The following is an 18841-nucleotide window of genomic DNA, read 5'->3' as shown; positions in this document are numbered from 1 at the left end:
ATTGATATGAATGAGCATGTACAAAAAGTCATTATGAGGAATCAAAGGATATGAAAAAAATACTTTTTTTTTAATGAAAAATATAAAATAAATAAACAATGATTTTTAATATTTATTTTGATAAATAAGTATTCATAAAAAAATCAATTTCAATTAATATAACAATGAATAATTTGAATGAATATAATAATAAATACATCATACATAAACAATTTATTATTTTCTTTTATGAAAAACTTATATCATCTTCAAATATCATTTTAAAAAAAAAATTGAAATAACCATTAAAAAATAATATATTATTATCATATGACTTGAATACACATTAAAGAAATATTTTTGTTTAAAATTTGGATTAAAAAAAAACAAATTAATTCAAACCAATTTTTTGTATTTATGTATTTATTTGATTTTCATTTAAATATTTTTTATTGAATAAATTAAAAATGAAAAATTAAATTATGATAAATTTTTAAAAGAGAATCATTATCTAAATCAAGTTGAATTTTTTTTTTTTAAATGGTGATAATTTAAAAAAAAAGAAACATTATCTAAATTAAGTTTTTAAAAGAGAATCATTATCCCAATCCATTTTTTTTTTAAATAATAATAAATAATTAATTATATATAATAATGATGAGCTATAATCACATATAATAAAAATGATAAGGCTATTTTCGACAGAAAAAAAGACTTTAAACGCTTCGTACTTTAATATGTAGTACAGACACAAGCGTAGAGAAATTTAAGAAAAGAATTAATCCCGCGTCACCCTCTGTTGTCCACATCATGACATGCAGATGAGCCCACCCGAATCCGTGAGATTCCCAGCGGGTCAACAAATCCAACGGTCCACCACTCACACTTTACAATAGGACAAAGACAAACCTGCACAACACCACCACGATCTCCCCATGCCTGCCTGCCGTCGACGGCCCCATCTCTACCACGTGGCAAGATATCGTAAAACCGTGGCCTACCTTTATTAAATTATTTTTAAATGAAAACTCCATCTGCGGCTTCTCTTGAAAGGAAGTTAGAAAAGCTCGAAAGCGGGAGAGAGAGGGAGGGGACAACTGATAGAGACGGAGAGGGATCTGGGGTCTGTGCCATCATAGCCGTCGATTCGTTTGACATTCCGAATTACGGCCGCCGGTTCTCGATTTCCCGTCATCTCCCCGCCTCTCCGTCTTCCGTTTCTTGATCTCTCAGTTAAGATTTTACAGGCTTCTTTCATTGTCGCGTCCGTTTCGTTGCTGAGAAACCGTGGGAAAAGAAAAAGGAAAGATAGTTCGATACGAATTCTGAATCAAATTTTAGTTTGTTCTTTTCTTAACAACCTAACGTCTTATAATTGTCCAAAAACTGTGTACACCTTGCAGAATTTGATTTTATGTAGAAATGTTATGATTCGTATTTTTTTCTTTTTATATTTTGTTATTTTATTTTATTTTTGCATTTTCTGATGGTCACGAGGTTGAGTTTTGTACACCTTGCAGAATTTGATTTTATGTAGAAATGTTATGATTCGTATTTTTTTCTTTTTATATTTTGTTATTTTATTTTATTTTATTTTTGCATTTTCTGATGGTATCCGATCTTTCTCTGTTGGCATTAAACTAAACATGGCATCCCAGGAACAAATTTTTTTCTCATTTTTTGTTTCATAACTTTTTGTTCAAAATTTTGGACATAAATCCTACTATTGAAATGTGCAGTGATGATTCTTTGGGGAATAAATTTAGTTTCTATGAAATGGATTTCAGATGACAAAAGAATCAAAATATACTTTTAAGATTTTTCTAGTGTCTTTTAGTTTTGTTTCCTGTGGAGATTGACAAAATATTCCTCAATTTCCAGGTTGTGATGCTAAAAGATTAACAAAATATTTCTTTAAGTCTCCATGATGCCAAAGAATGTGTGGGCGATTCCTAGGACTGATGCTTGGTCATTGTTAGCTCTTGCAGAAGCCTGAAAAGGTGAGTCTGTCCAATTAAGATCCAATTCCTAGAATTTGATTTCGGTTTGTGATTAACTTATGATAAATTTTGGCGACCTATGAAATAGTTTTTAGTATTTTTACCTTTCTTTCATTTTTGTTCCCGATTTGTTCTGCTTTAGTTGCGTGTGAGATAATATGATTTTATGGTTAAGAAATGAGGAAATCGAGTTTATAAATTTCAGGCTCAGGTAGGACTTCTTGTTAGATGGTTAATTTTTTGTTGGAGGGGATGTCTTTTGGTGATTTGGATTGTTTGTTTAAGGCCTGTTAAGTTCTTTCTGTGGCTTACTTTGTGAATCTTTATCCATCGTGACTCTATCATGGTTATGTATTTGCTAACTGGCTATTTGAATTGAGTTGCAGGTAAATTGAAAGAGATTTTTCTTTCCCACTAATTTATTTCAAAATTAGGAATTTCAGAGATTTTTTTTTAAAAAAAATTTTATTATCAGTTATATAGAAGTGTTAAGAAAAAAAATATTTTCTCAAAGTTACAGGGAGTTTGGAAATTTTGAAGTGAATGAATAAAAAAATTGAAGTTGACTGTTTGGTGAACTATGGTTGGAAATTCTACAATTCAGAGCATCTGGATTCATGAAAGACTGATTTTCTTGGTGTTATCCAAGGTTGCTCCGATATGAAAACCAATTAATTCTCTTTATGTCTGTACAAGTTATGCCTTCTGTTATGCTGTGAACATTGCATGGTTGATTAACAATCTGTTGTTTTTGCAGAAAAAAAAAATTGTTTCTCTTAGAATTGCTCAAGGAATATATGATATTTGTCAAATAAGGACGCCAGTTTTTAAACACTTTTCATTTCCTTGCTGAATTGTCATCTTAGTTCCTGCAAACAAGCGATGTTATTGGTTGCCTTATCCTGCTTGTTTCAGGGATATAACAGTTTATGTCCGTTTTTTAATTTTTGTTTATCCATGTTTATTTCTTGTTCTTTTTGTGAATCACTTTCTTTTATGAGATAATTTATCTGATTTTGATTTCTTTAATTTTACCGAGCTCTGTCAGGTGGCCACCAATGTAGCAATTTAACTAAGTTCCGTAGTCTGCTTCATAGTGATTATCTATTTCAATGTGGGCATCACAGAAAATTCAAATTCCAATGCGTTGGTTATGATTGTTTGGGACATAAAACTCTCTCCTTCAAACACTACTGGTATATGAGTTTGGGAGAGGGAAGCCCTTTGCTGCTGCCACCACTTCTGCCTCTGCCTCTGCCTGTGCGCCTTTTCCTTACCATGTCTCGTGATCTGGACAGCCCTTTACAAACTCAGATGGCAGTTGCAACCATCAAAGGAACCAGTTGTGATTGCCTTGAAAATAAGAGGATGGAAAGAAAACCTTCTGCAAGAAGACGTGTTTTTGTTCAAACTGAAACTGGCAGTGTGTTGGGCATAGAGTTAGACAGGAGTGACAATGCATATACAGTGAAGAAGAGATTGCAGCTTGCCCTCAATATCCCAACTGAAGAAAGCTCATTGACATATGGGGATACAGTATTAAAGAATGATCTAAGTGCTGTTAGACATGATTCTCCACTTCTTCTTACAAGGAAATTCTTGCACAGAAGCTCATCTACGCCATGTCTCTCACCCACTGGTCGGGATCTTCAGCAGAGAGATCAGAGTGGTCCAATTGAGATATTGGGGTGCTCAAATTACTTTGCTCCAACAAAGTTATTGGTGAAGGACATTGTGAAGGCAATAGAGAATGGTATTGATCCAATTCCTGTTTGTAGTGGGCTTGGAGGTTCATACTATTTTAGAAATTGTAATGGTGAGAATGTTGCCATTGTGAAGCCAACAGATGAGGAGCCTTTTGCCCCAAACAACCCAAAGGGTTGGGTGGGGAAAACCCTTGGGCAACCAGGCCTGAAACGTTCAGTGAGGGTTGGGGAGACAGGTTTTAGAGAAGTGGCAGCTTACCTTCTTGACTATGATCATTTTTCCAATGTGCCATCTACTGCCCTTGTAAAGATTACACACTCAATTTTCAATGTCAATGATAGAGTGAATGGAAATATGAATCAAAATGGGAAGCAGGTCAGCAAGATTGCCTCATTGCAGCAGTTCATCCAGCATGATTTTGATGCTAGTGATCATGGTACTTCTAGCTTCACTGTTTCTGCTGTACATAGGATTGGGATTTTAGATATTCGGATTTTAAACACAGACAGGCATGCAGGAAACCTTTTAGTCAGGAAGCTTGACGGGTTTGAGAAGTTTGGTCAGGTGGAGCTTGTTCCTATTGACCATGGGCTTTGTCTTCCAGAAAGCTTAGAGGATCCATACTTTGAGTGGATCCATTGGCCACAGGCATCTATTCCTTTCTCTGAGGATGAGCTAGAATATATTGATAATCTTGACCCTATTCATGATTCTGATATGCTGCGAATGGAGTTGCCCATGATTCGAGAGGCATGCCTCCGAGTTTTGGTTCTTTGCACCACTTTCCTTAAGGAAGCAGCAGCATTTGGTCTATGTCTTGCTGAGATTGGTGAAATGATGAGTAGGGAGTTTCAGGCCCATAAGGGGGATCCAAGTGAGCTTGAGGTTATATGCATTGAGGCACGAAGGCAGTTAGAGGAGATGGAGGTGTTGGCTTTGGAAAGGAAAGTAAGAGAAGAGGAGTTTCAGTTTGATATGGATTGTGAAGATGAGGAATTTGATTTGATCCCTAGTAAGGAAGAGAAATTGGTGACTAAAACTACCTCTCATTTTGGGTTCACAAGTGCTAATGGGCGAAATCCACTTTCTAAGTTGGAGGAGAATGTTGAGGAGGAGGCAGCAGCAGAGATTGAGGGGAATGGCATGCTCTCCCAAGTGGAGGGGAGCCAGGTTCCAAGTGCTTTGAAGTTGTCCTTGTCACTGGAAAACACAAAGGTTGGTAAGAAGACTTGGCAACACCAGGGTGCAATGTTAAAAGATGGTTGCTTGGCTGGTCCATCTTCTGGAAACTGGAGTGTCAATGAGCAGTTGCCTGCAAGCACAAGTTTTGAGCTGACAGATATCAATGGAGAGGATTGGACACAGTTCCTTGAAATTTTCCAGAAGTTGCTGCGCCCAGCTTTTGCTACTCGTAAATCTACAAGTTTAGGTCAGAGGCAAAGGCAGAGGCTTGGAACTTCATGCCAGTTTTGAGAAGATAGCTATCAGATATAGAATGTGAAGTCCAAAGAAGAATAATGGGGTTGTATACCATGGGGATTTTAGGTGTCCTAGGTTCATGGGTTCCCATGATGGGCAACAGCTGGGAGTTGGAGCCTCTTTTTTACGTAGTCATATTGTGAAATAGTAAGCTAAGAAGGTGAGAACTGTGGCTTTTTTTCTTTTCTTTTCTTTATTTCTTTTTATTTTTCTTCCACTCCTTGTTCAATGTTTAGACAATAGAAGCAAATGGAAAAGGAGATCTTGGCGTATATAATGTTAGTGATGCAAAATATATGATCTTGTTTTCAGTTATATTTCCAGTTTTATCACATTCTGATCAACACTACTAAAATTCTCTACTTTGTTGGTCTTCAGAAATCTACGCTGTTATTGTTTTGATATTTAGTGTCTTGAAGCATGCTGGTTTTTCTCTGGCCAGAGTTCTCACTATTAGCATATGAAAGACAACAGTCTGTCTAATCTTCAGCTAGAAAGAGTTTTTTGCTATGTTTTCTGAAAAGATCTAGTTTCTGAATCCGGATTTCTTGGATAGTTGTACGCTGAGTACTTTGTTTTTCTTAAACTCAACTTGCATCCTGAACTGATAGCAGTGCTCTACATATCCTTTATATTCACTTTATATTGATTGTTACAAAGAATTCTAATGATTTCTTGATAACGCATAAGGATTGTCAAAACTGAAGTGTTGACAAGTGATTCTGTTAGGAGCCACTATGAGAAGGATTTTCACTTGAAGACTAGGAGAGTTGGAACTCATATATGCTGAAACAATAGTTAAACTTAGCCATGCTGAGACAGTAGTGAACTTCCTCTCTAAGTTGTTATAAATTTGGTTGATCACATTTTTCCATTTTATTCTCTTTCAGTTCTTATGGATGAACTAATTTCATTTGGTGGCAAATTAGGGTTGGAGGGCTAGCAGTTTGTCCCGTCTGGTCAGGTTGAGTTGGTGATGATAAAGGATGGCAGTGAGATGGTGATGCTAAAGGATAGCAGTGAGGTAATGGCGGTGTGAGGGCCACTACCCTTAACAATTTTAATCAAAACCTGACTGCAAACTACAATTAATTATGGTAGAGATCATTATCAGGTACAGATGAGTTTAGAGAAATGAATTATTGGAAAGAAGACTTTTGAGACTTTGCAATCAAACACCGACCATACAGTCAGCTTTGTTTCAATTAAATATAGGCGGCTGTGATTATGTATCTATTGTTTTGAAATGTTTGCAGGTTTAGTTGAGGTGTCATTGTCGATATGTGGGTCTAAGTTTATCATTGCTGGTATGTCGTTTGCTGTGATGGAGGAAAGTTGCCTCAACGGATTGGAGTAACAAGAAAAACAAAAAAGTATTGGAGACATTGAGAGGGAATGCTAGCCATTATGTTGTTGACTTGGCATCTTTATCCCTTGTTGGCTCGTTTGAGAAACTTATTATTGCCCACTTGTTGATGTGTGTGGACCATTGCCTAAGGAACATGATAGGACAAAGATGACTAGTAGTGTTTATGTGTTTTTGGGCTTGATTTTATTTATGTTTTTGTGTGAAATAGGAATGCCCGTTCGAAATTGTTTTATCTACTTGGCTGATTCTGATTTAACTAATGGAAAGTTGTGAAGACAGGTGAAAAAGCTGCAGAGACACCGAGGTGCTGTTTGGAGGAAAAGAAAGAAACATTACAGCAGCTTGAGCAGCTTGAGATAGGGAAGAATGAAAGTGAGAGAGACTTGCAAATACAGAAAACAGAGGCAGATGTCTCCTCCATCAACTCTGCAAGTATTCATTTTCACCCCTGGTTGGAGGCCCCATCACCCAGACTTCCTGCTGAGACTTCCAGCATTTATGGCAAATCATTATTATTATTTTCTTAGAGGCATTTGAGAACAATTTCTGTGATTAAGAGGGAAATCACCTTAAGTAGAATGCTTTTGGTTTTTGATTTCTATTTGAAGAAACCTGTGATGGAGGTCCTATAAACTTGCAATCATTGAGTTGTCTTATTCTTCCAAAATAATAAGCCATAGGTTTTTTCTTTTTGTTTAGGTTGTGGGCCAATTGAATTCCCAATTGGATTTCTGTCAAAACCCTAAACTGAACATGTAGGATTAAGATCAATGTTATATATAATAGTTACACACTCACTCGTCTTCCAATCTGTGTTCGATGGAGTTTCTATTTGTAATATGATGAGTGGCACAAGAGTCTTCAACCTGCAACACTGGAACAATAGAAGATACCATTGCTTTCATATCTTGAGATCTGTATGTTCATCCTTACTGGTGAAAAATCCATGGCCATTTGAGCCCAGAGCGAGCCTGTGGGATTGATACCCAGAAAATTTTCCGATTCTTGTTTCATTTCTCTATATTTTGAGCATTATATGCAACAATGTTGAGTAAAGCTAGAACTGATCTAGGAGGGATGAGTACAAAAGAAAGAAAATACAAACTGGTTGATGCTATTCAGTGGCTTTGTCCTTGAAGCTGGCTATCTCAAACAACTCAACTTGTTGATTCTCTATCCGGCTTACCATTCGTGAAAGATCACTGTCTGCCAAAGACATGGTATGTTCTTTAGCAAAACGCCTTTGTTTTATCCTTGCTATAGCCAGTGAAACCTCTCCAATTGATGGGCGCTTCCTTGGTGTTTTGTGCAAGCATTTGTGTCCGATGCTGGCCAGTGTTCTTACTTCTTCGAGTTTACATTCTCCCACAAGTTGCTTATCAAGTATTTCATCAGCCCCATCTGGGCTCATAGCCGCCTTGAAAGAAACAGAAAAATGAAACGGGTTTCAAGATTAAAAAATTTCAGACTGTGTCCTATAGAAGAATAAAACCATTCATGGAGAGGAAAAAGCTTACAAGATTGACAAACTCCATTAGGTTTTGGTGTGGGTGGATTGCAGTAATGAGCTCAAAGATGATAACACCAAAACTGTAGATGTCACTTTTCATGGTGAACTTGTTAGAGGATATATAGGCAGGGTCTATGTAGCCATATGTACCTTTCAGGCCTGAGTTACGGCCATCAAAGACTTCTTCCTTTGACAGTCCAAAATCAGCAACCTGATTATATGAAAAAGGCGATGGTCAAATACATGTGTATAATCTAACCAGTAGTCATTGTCACTCTTCAGGTTGCCACCTTACAAAAGTTTGATGAAATCTGATCCCCTTTCCCCCAAATAAATATGCCCAGATCACATCAAGACCCAATATTTGATTTTCTTTTTCTTGTTTCCCTGGCTTTATAGTGTTTTGGTGGCAAAAGAAAGACAATTGAGAACTGATATTTATATTTTTAATCTAAAGTTACTAATTCATCAAGCATTTCAAAAAGAAAATGAAATAAAAGAAACTAGAATCATGGAGCTGGGTTACCTTAGCTCTCATGGATTGGTCCAACAATATATTAGCAGACTTCAAATCCCGATGTATAACGGGTGGAACTGCCTGTTCCAAGAAAATGTCAAATGAAGGGGAAAAAATACACTTTTCTCCAAGGAAGAAAGAACTAAATCAGCTTATATACCCCTTCGTGAAGATATTCGATTCCATGTGAAATATCAAGCGCAATTTGCAGCCTTTCCTCCCAACTCAAACCCTGTCCCTCTTCACCTGAGTGCAACAATACCACAATGATTCTTAATTTAAATCCCCACTGAGATAAACATGCCTTTTCCACATCATAAAAATGAGGGTATGGATATTCAAACTAACCCTAGAAGAGTCAATTTCACAAGGATTTGATATCTCCTAGTCCATGGTTGCCACAAAGAATAGCAAATCAAGACAGATCATATATGTGTTGTCATACTTACTGTATAGAAGGTTTTCCAAGCTTCCATTACTCATGAATTCATAAATTAACATGTGTTGGCCTTTATCTACACAATATCCTACCAAATTCACAAGATTCCGGTGGTGCAGTCTACCTAGCAAAGATACCTGGAAAAACATTGGGTAAGTAAAATTCAACAGGCTAGGATTCTTCAGAAATCAATCAAAAGTCGAATTGTGTACTCTGTACTACCATGGAAGCGATTTCAGCACATTTCAAAGCAGGAATAAAATTTTTATTCCACCTTTGAAATTGCCCACATAAGGGCATGTGGGGACATTCCATGGAAACTAAAGCATTTGAAGATAGTTTATTTTGTGATAGGTCGTTAATGATGGTGTATGATCAGTTTCAAGAGAGCATGAAGTTATGCATTTCAAAATTTACAATCATTTCTGATGATGGCTTCCATTTTCAGTAATGGTCCCATCCACAATCATGGTTTTGCATAAAAAGACTCTACCCAGTGGAGCAACTCCTTAATATAAGTTAATTATATATTCTTTCTCCAAAATTTGGAAAGTCGACTTCAAAATGAAAAAAAAACGAACATGTAGTCCCTTCATAGACTTGGTTTCCATGTGTTATAAGGTTAACAGCCGTCAACATAATAAAAAACTCAATCAATACATAGCAAGTTAATAATTCACAACATTTCATGATTCCCTTCAGAAAATGAAAATCAAATAGGATGTATGGACTTTTATCTTCAGTAAAGCAATAACTCATCCAGTAAGTTCCAAGTGCAAAAGAAATTCAGTTGTTTAAGTAGCCAGTCAAATTTTTGTTGAGTACAAATGCCCCCATGGTAGGAAATCCTACATGACTTATTAGGAGCAATCTTTTCTTTTATGAGGAGCTAGTGTCAATACCATAACAGTGTCAGGGAGTTTTTTTTTTTTTTTTTTAAATTATTATTATTATTTTTTTACTTTTTAATCAAAATGTTACATAAGAGGCATCAGTTCAATGCATGCCCTCTTATTGGTCAGTCATGTATGAATTTTACGAAATTTCTTAAATTTTACCAAAACTTCCAAAAACAATCTCAAATTCTCAATGTTTTTTGCATAAACTAATGGCTTTAATTTTCCTTTGGTTTTCCATTTGAAATGACATAATTTTCTAATAAAATCTTGGCAACTCTTTTATTAAAACCCTCATTCCTGGACACCTCTGTTTGCCCACTCAACAAATGAAATTTCACAGATGACAAGGTCAGCACTGATTTTATATCCCCCCCATATAACCCATTTGTGTTGTGGGTGGGTGTTGGGTTGAGTCATGGTGGAATTTGATTCATTAGAAAACCTTCTGGATTTTCAAGCTCCATAATTAAAGAAATCAAAAGAATAAACATGACCTAATGAATGGGTAGAATAGTGTGAAGAAAGTTCTATTTCCTAGTTCCTACTACAGATGTTGCTGATCTGGCACTTACCTCAGTTTGAAACTCTTTCTCCCCCTGTTTTGAATTAGAAGCAAGCACCTTTACGGCTACAACTCCACCTGTAGCCATTGTAGCTTTATACACTGGTCCAAATGACCCCTGTCCCAAAATAGTTGTGAAATTGTGTGTTGCTTTTTGAATATCCCTGGAAAAACATAAGGCATTAGATAAAGTACTTATCATAGCATGTGAATCTGACAAAAAAAAAAAAAAAACCCTCATTTTATGTCATGTCTTCTACTTCTGATATTGTCCTTGTTCCTGACAATTTTTATAAAACCCATATTACCTTTACTGTCATATATGATTATTCAGCTGTTCTTTGACTGCTCACTGCACAACCATGTGGTTTGAGCATGAGTAACCCATGTATTTAAATAAATAAAAAGATTATTTCAAAACTCCGTAAATTTTGAGGTGTGCGTGGCTGGGGGGGTAGGAGCCAGTCACCACAGTTTAACATGTGTCCAAGCATGACAAAAATGTCAGCATCTAACACATGTTTGACACAATTACAGCTTCTCTGTATAAGTGCCATATAGGTCCAAATAGTTTCTTCACAACTTCATTTGCTAATCCAGAGGACAAAGAAAGATCCACCTGTAATGAAATAAAGATCATTTTCTAAATAAAAACTGCAAATTTTTCATTGCAGCCCATTTAAGAAACTCCCAAAAAATAAAAAATAAAAAACCTTGACGAGAACTAGTCATATAATATGTAGACAAGTAGAAGAATGATGATCATACTCAGGTCTTTCTAGCCTAGGTTGCAGATTACTAGTGTTTGGAAGAGGGACAAGGGTATTGGAGTTCAAATCTTTACAGGAACCTTTGGTGACTATGAATTTGAGGTGTGGATAAATTTTGAGGTCTGCATCTGTAATTCCTACATTGGCTGATTGGTGTAACTTATGCAAACAGGGCAAGGAGTAATCCAATCACATCTGCCATTTTGTGAGGTGAAACAAGCTTTTTGGACTCCAGGTTTTTCTGATTTAGTTTCTCCTCAGTTGTACCTTAATTCAGTGAAGGATTCACTTATCAGCTGGCATGGTAGCTCTGTCAAGAAGACGAAGAGGAAAATTTGGAAACTTGTGCTCCTTTGCCTGTTCTAGTACCTTTCAGCACTTTTTGTATACTTTGTGTATGCGCCTATTCCAAGTGCTTTTTAATATATTTTGCCTTTTACCTATAAAAAAATGAGTGTGAAACTAAAATATTGTTCTTTCCCACACAATTTAAATCTTCAAACATCCATGATAAGATTGCTTTTATGGGCACATATAGGAATTCTAACCCAAATGTGAGCACTAGTGTAGTACAAGGGAATCAAGATCAAAGTTTTAGTTTCCTTCTATCAGGAAAATCAAATGGGGATATTAATAAGAGCTACAGATGTCAACTAACCCTTGTGTGATGTAGCTTTTAGCTTCTGGTTTTAGCCAGAAGCGGAAGCAGAAGCAGAGCTAGGAGTCATGACATCAAAAGGAGAATCTTAGACTATGAAGTTTCAATAAATATAAAATAGCTTCCTGCATAAGCTAAAAAATGGCTTCCACAAGTAGTAATGACATCATGAAGCTCCTTTTATAACCATAAGCAGTTCTACTAAAACCACCAAAACAAAAATTAAAGCTCTTGTTGAGCTTAAAACTGCTTTTGATTTCTAAAGTGTCCATCCAAATAACACCTAAGTAGTTCACTTTGCTTCCAAGGCTAAGAATCTCTGCTAGTTTTTCAATTTTGCAATTCTGTAAAGTAGTCAACATCAGGGCACATGCAGACAGAGCTGAGATGGTTCATTAATTCTGTTAGTGATGACCCATCAGAAATTAGCTGTAGCTCTTATTGTCATTTGGTTGACCTATTACCTACATTTTCAACATAAAAATGTGCATATGGGTTTGAAACTCAAGTCAAGTTTGAGTTAGGAATTGAATCTCAGGTCTTCAGTATAAAAAGATAAAATTGTCTTTTCGAAAATTTATCAATTGTCCCAAAAACTTACGCTATCACAAAGGTTTGATGATATATGAAGATAACTAATACTTAATACCCCACTGCATGTACAGGTTTGAAAATAGGCGAACGGATAAAAAAGGAAGATTGAACACAGTACTCCTAGAACCAAAGCTCTGATATTGTGTATACTGCTACTTGCATCAAAAGCTCAAGCTATTAGGGAAGGATAAAAAAGTATATACCAAGCTTACCTTGTGATCGACATCACTTCACCAAACTTATTCAAAGGGAGATCAGATCAAAATAGGAATATGGTTGAGAACTTGAGATGAAACTCAAATGGGCCTGGATTCAATGTGAGGTGCTGTTGTTTTCAAAATGTTTGAGCAACATTTTGTATTTGTTAGTCCTAGTTCAGTCTATGATTTGCATGATAAAGATCCCGTGTCATCCATAAGCAACCTTTTTCTCTACATTTATTCAATGGTCTAAGATTTTTTTCAGCATCTAGGACTAGTAAAAGATGTGGCTTCCTGCGATATAACAATGACTGCCACTTCTCTAAAGTAAAATTAATACCCATATTGCCATCTTCATCAGTGCAATTATTACAAGGATTACTTAAAAATACATGGTAATTAACAAGATAAACTAGATGAATGAAAAACTGGTTACAGAAGGAAGCCTAACCGATGGCAGAAATTCTATATGCACAATTATCAAACTAAGCAAGCAAAATGCTTGATAACGCATCCTAGATGCCATAAGTATAGAAAGAAGTATCTGCAAAATGAAGATTCAGAAGCATATTAAAAAATTCAAGCTCCAAATGCTAATCTAAAGATAATAGCTTATTCAGGGCTTGGGATACATACTTGTAGGAGTATCTTGGTATGCCAGATGCTGAAGCAAGCTGATCTTTATCATGACGATGACTCCACCAAAAGAGATGAGAATCTTTGGCAGGGAACTCTGACCCTGGGATAGCTATAGAGTTGGAGACAGACGCACTAGAGTCAATGCTTGCATCTAGGCCATTAGTGCGTATAGGAAGAGCTGTTGAGCAACGCTCATTTGCACAACGTCGAAGATGAGAATGTTTTTTGTACCACCTTATGCCGCAAAATACAAGAGAAGCTATCAAAATTCCAATAGCCAGGCCAGCAGAGATGCCAATAGTAACCAAATCAGCTGAATTAACCATTCTTTGGTCTTATTGATTCAGACAATGAGAACATCTTGCAAGGTTAAAGTGCTGCAAGCTACAGTCATGGAATGAACACAAACATTATGTAAACATAAAAAAAACCTTCTCAACAAAGAAATTATCAACATGGAAACTCAAATTAGAAATCACTATTTACCATCAATGTAATAGCGTCTGTATAATTTTTTTTTTCCCTTCTGACTCATGTCAGCATTTGATAGTCAAAGGTTAAAACATCAGTAGCTACAACCACACCTATTGTAAAAAGAACAGCTTGTTTAATAGTAAAATCATGAATATGTCTTGGATAACTTCTCTACATAAATGAGAAATAGTGATTGGAGATGGTGGCTTTTAGGCTCTGTTTGGTTTTTGGAAGTACAAAATAAAGGAAAGAAAATGATTTTCTTATGTTTTGATAACATGAAAAAAAGGTATATAAAAAAAGATACTAAGGCTATTTATGGTTCTCGGAAAATTTGAGGGAGAATGTGATGAAAAGAAAATAGAAAAGAAAAGTAGAAAGAAAAAAAAATGAAAGGAAAATAAAAAATATATTTAAAGTCAATAAATAACTTTTATATTACTTCAAAGCCATTTCACTCTGTTTAACTCTTGTATATAAAGATTAAATAATTCCTTAGTACTATCCTAACACCAAACATAGCATAAGGAAATGAAAGAGGAAAGTACTAAAAAATTTTCCTCCCCATTTCCCATAAAGCAATGTGGAGAAAGTTTAGGGTAAATGCATTCCACAATAATTTAATTTTCCTTTCCTCAAATTTTTCATTCCTCAGTTTTTCTGTAGACAACCAAACAAGAGAAAAATTTTATAATTTTTCCTTCCAGTTTTATTTCCTTCTATTTTTTTCTCTCTATCCTCTTTCCCTTAATCTTTATGGGAACCAAACAAATTCTGAAGCAAAAATTCTGCAAAATTCTTCAGGTTTCTAGTGATAAAAGCATATAGTTGATGTCATCTACCCTATGAACATGTTGGCAAGGAACATGGTTATTACACCATTGTTGGATGACATGAGCATATATATGAGAATATAGAAAATTGTCAATGTCTAGTACAAATGTGAAGTGGTAATTAAGTTTGTAATTACAGAGAAGTTTTTGGGATGAAGATAAAGATCCAAAAAATAACAAAATAAAATACGACTGGCTGTAGGTACCTATGAGCATTGGAAAACTATTATGGAAAAAAAACTGTACTTCTTCGAGTGTGAAATATGTAAGATTCTTAAATTAGAGAAACTACATCATCATTTTGCAAACAAGCAAAGGCAACTTTGATTAGGTAAGCAAGCAAAACCAAACACGAGAAAATAATTTTCCTTGGCATTCTTTTTTTCTATTTTTCATACTTCTCCGGAACCAAACAGTGCATAAAATGTTTCAGGTACCAAGGCATCAATTATTGGAAAACAGATCCATTGTTACAGATTAGAAAACACTAACCATCAAACAATAGGAGGTGATAGAGTACATTTTTGTTCTCCATTTGGCACACACCATTCAACTCCATACCCCATATTCAATTACATTAGTTTACTTTGAAATGTCTTTTTGAAGAAGATTTTACTCAGAAAACAGACATCACTGGGCAGGACAACACTTACAGAATTCGAGTTTTCAGCCCTCATTCACAATCTGTTTCCCAAATTGCGAAACACAGATATAATATCCAAGAACTTTCTAAAATTTTCTCATAAAGTCCCGCGAAATGACTACAAATAATTGTAGGGGATTCCATAATTGTTTCATTTCCTAAAGAAATACCAAAAGCATCTAACTGTTCAATTGGAGAAGGATGTCTTAGAATTGTTTTCTTTCAAACCACTTTCTTCTTGATTTGCCCTGCTTTTTCTTTCCCAAAAATTCTTGGCCTGAATGTTTCAATTGTATTACAGATACCCATCCAAGATTCACAATACCCATGGAAGCCCATATAGCATCAACAATCAAACCCACTCCAGTGATCAACATATCAGTCAATAACACCAAAAAGGGTGCCCTTAAAACTCCAAAACAACATCACCCATAAAGCCAAACCCACAAAAACAACAACAAAACACCAAAAACCCAACACTCAGACCCATCAGGACAATACAAAATTTCTCAAAACCAGCAAAGACCCATGAAACTTAACCAAGATGCCTACCTTACCAGCCCAAAACCCAGGACTTCTCCGTCGGTTCATGCGTCCAAAACATCACAACCGTCTCCGCGGCGTGGCTGCGCATAGAGAAGAAAAGACTCAAAAAAAGGGGTGAGCAGTTCATTCAAGGCTTCAAGCATCGCTTTGGAAAGAGAAAAATACAAACAAGTCTGTGTTGGAGGCTTTTTTTGGATTGAAAAATAAACAGAAGCTATGATGGTTGGATTGAATTGAACCCAAAAAGTTTTACAAAATTATTTTTCTTAACATCCTCTCGTTGTCTGACTTACAAATTTGCTAACAATACCATATTTGTTTAACAAAAACTTATCACATCTCATGCTAAATACTTATTATTTACGTAATTAAAGATTAAAGAAACTATTAATCAGCCGAATTATTTGATGAAACCACTATTTCGAAATTATATTATGCATTTTAATGACATCAATAATTGATAATTTAATTAAGAGTTTTGGTTATGATGTCAAATTGTTATGAAAGAGTCTTAAAATTTTCATCTACATGTGGGGCAGGGTAGGGCCATCTGGTCATCCGGCCATGGGACTTTAAGCCTTGAGGAATCCGCTTTTGCTTTGTGTGGTTTTGTTGATTTTTTCGATGCCTCATCCACCATTGCCATCATTGGACCATTTCCTACCCTAAAGTTGAGGTTGAAATCAAAGGACAAAAAAAAAAAAAAAAAAAAAAGAAATTGTGAAAATCCAATTTTGTACCCATATATTCTTGATTTGGTTTGTGGGTGAGGGAGGGCAAATTTTTATTCAACCCCTTTGCCCACAATAATTTGAAAAAAAAAAATACGATTTAGGTTAGGTGGGTTGAAATGGTCTGGGTCAAATACCTACTAATGTACATTTTTTTCTTTGGGTTATTTATGAACTCCATCTTGAGAGTGATTCAAAGTGTTTTTTAATGGTTTAGAAACATTCTTCTACAATTAAGTGGGTATTTGATGACTTTTCAAAAATGTACATAACAGTTTAAAATGATTCATGAATTTTTTAAATAATGATTTTTTATTATATAATATATTACAAAAAAATATTATTAAAATATTTTTTGACTAATATTAAAATGCCGTGAAGAGGTTTGTTTTTTTACTTAATTTTAAATAAAATTTAAGACTAAATAATATTTAATAATATTAAATATTAAATTGTTTATTTATTATATTTTTATTAATTATTAAGAAATATACACATTGTTTTTTATAGGAGAGGCCCCATATGAAGAGGCCAGGGCTAACTAATCCTAGTACTTTATAATACGCCAGAAGAGTGGTTGATCCCATGATGAAAAGAGAAATTTGAGGGGAACCCATGGGTCATGAACTTGGGCCCCACTCGATAGATGTAGTCCAGCACTATAGGTTGGTTTAGAAGGCCTGCTGGGCCCACTTAAATAGTGAAAGGGACTTTTGGCCTTTAGGACCTATATAGTTGACTTGCGCATAGTGAAAGGATAGAAGCTAAAAAAATTGTTGTCTTAGGGCAACCTATCCTATATATATATAGGGAGGAATAGTGAATTTAGAAAATTAGAATGTTCATTATTTTTTTTATGTTTTGAATTAAATTTTTTAATTATTTGGTGGCAAAGGGTAACAACATAGCCTGCAATTTGGTACAAAATTGTAAACGTATAAGCCAATTAAATATTTTCAAAGAAACACTAATGATGGTTGTGAATGGAATTGAATTTGGATTAAGTGGGAGTGAGGTGAAAAATTAGGATGGGTGGTCCGATTCTTCTTTTCTTTTGTAACTTCCTTTTTCTTTATGACTACATTAACATTGAGATTTTTTTTTTTTTTTTGTCAATGTTTAAATTTTTGAAAGGGAAAAGCCGAGATAATGTTATATATATATATATATATATAAAACTTATTTTATATTTGATTAACAATAAAGTATAATATTATTAGATTTATCCTAATTTATAGACTAGGATAAAAAACACAAGCGCGCACAACTACTTGGGACTTGCTGAAGAAGCTATATGAAATTCAAAATTAAGTATTGAGACGAGCTCAAATTATTTATTTATTTTTTTAGGAAAGTTAATATTTATAGAGTTTATATTTTGGTATAGCATAACAATTAACTAGGAAATCAATATATACCCAAAATAATCATAGATTAAAAGTAAGTCATGTTAATAAATAAATAAACAAAGTGAGAGTGAGAGTGTATCTTGGTAGCAGGTAATAAAGCGCTATCATAGAAACAAGGTTAGTTCGAGTATAAAATTATCACATGCATATTAAAGAGTAAGACAGATTAAATAATATTTATTTAAATATAACAGTTGATAATCAGAAAAGAAAACTCATATGTAGGACCCCCTCTAAAACCCAATTGATTTTGCATGAACTAATCTCACAAATTCCATTATTTTGAAATTATGAAAATCAAATTCATGCTTATTTAAAATCAAGAGCAAAAAAAATTTAAAATAAATTAAAATTTGAGAAAAGTGCTTACCTAAAAGGAAATATAGCAAGTTTATTTAAAAACATGATTTTTAACGACTTAAAACCCTAATGAATGATGAAAAGTGGTAGAATTAAAAAATGTTTGAAAAATGGAGTGAGATTAAAATTATTTGAAAGAAAACTAGAGTTTTGAAATTTATTTGAGAATTGAAGTCTCGAAAATTATTTGAAAATTAAATTTAAGAATTAGAATTTTAGAAATCAAATTTGAAAGAAATTGGAATTTTGAAAATTATTTGAGAATTGGAGTTTTGAAAATTAAATTTAAAAGAAATTGGAATTTAAAAAATTATTTTGGAAAATTGGAGTTTTGAAAGCTAAATTTAGGAATTGGAATTTTGGAAATTAAATTTGAAAGAAATTGGAGTTTTGAAATTATTTGAGAATTGAAACTATGAAAGTTATTTGAAAAACTGGAGTTTGGAAAGTTATTAAAATATCAAGAAACAAGGAGAGGACAAGTGGCTAGGGATGGTAATGGGGCGGGTTTTTTCGGGTACCC

General features: G+C 34.5%; 2 protein-coding genes across 10 annotated transcripts; one reads left to right on the top strand and one right to left on the bottom strand.

Moving 5' to 3' along the window:
- The first annotated feature begins 1009 nt into the window (after positions 1-1009).
- On the top strand, positions 1010-7327 carry LOC100251514 (phosphatidylinositol 4-kinase gamma 5). Of its 6 annotated transcripts, none has more exons than XM_059742906.1 (5): positions 1010-1211; positions 1861-1979; positions 3028-5325; positions 6095-6189; positions 6814-7327. In XM_059742906.1, exon 3 carries the CDS (start codon positions 3180-3182, stop codon positions 5157-5159), a length of 1980 nt encoding a protein of 659 aa, XP_059598889.1. In that variant the 5' UTR covers positions 1010-1211; positions 1861-1979; positions 3028-3179; the 3' UTR covers positions 5160-5325; positions 6095-6189; positions 6814-7327. The 6 variants fall into 6 exon arrangements, with proteins under 6 accessions (XP_059598889.1, XP_059598893.1, XP_059598890.1 ...); XM_059742910.1 differs by having other exon boundaries at positions 6810-7327; XM_059742907.1 differs by lacking the exon at positions 6095-6189.
- A 186-nt stretch (positions 7328-7513) lies between these two features.
- On the bottom strand, positions 7514-16249 carry LOC100246373 (calcium/calmodulin-regulated receptor-like kinase 2). Of its 4 annotated transcripts, none has more exons than XM_010662256.3 (9): positions 15825-16249; positions 13809-13906; positions 13320-13706; positions 10472-10625; positions 9011-9137; positions 8722-8807; positions 8571-8642; positions 8052-8255; positions 7514-7951 (listed from the first exon to the last, which is right to left on the bottom strand). In XM_010662256.3, the coding sequence occupies exons 3-9, from the start codon at positions 13646-13648 to the stop codon at positions 7649-7651; spliced, it is 1275 nt and encodes a 424-aa protein (XP_010660558.1). In that variant the 5' UTR covers positions 13649-13706; positions 13809-13906; positions 15825-16249; the 3' UTR covers positions 7514-7648. The 4 variants fall into 4 exon arrangements, with proteins under 4 accessions (XP_010660558.1, XP_010660559.1, XP_019080561.1 ...); XM_010662257.3 differs by having other exon boundaries at positions 15830-16212; XM_019225016.2 differs by lacking the exon at positions 13809-13906 and having other exon boundaries at positions 13320-13556; positions 15830-16216.
- Between the last annotated feature and the right edge of the window lie 2592 nt (positions 16250-18841).

The sequence above is a fragment of the Vitis vinifera genome, chromosome 14 (genome assembly GCF_030704535.1).
Source record: "Vitis vinifera cultivar Pinot Noir 40024 chromosome 14, ASM3070453v1".
Lineage (NCBI taxonomy): Eukaryota > Viridiplantae > Streptophyta > Magnoliopsida > Vitales > Vitaceae > Vitis > Vitis vinifera.
This window is presented reverse-complemented; position numbering and strand designations above follow the sequence as displayed.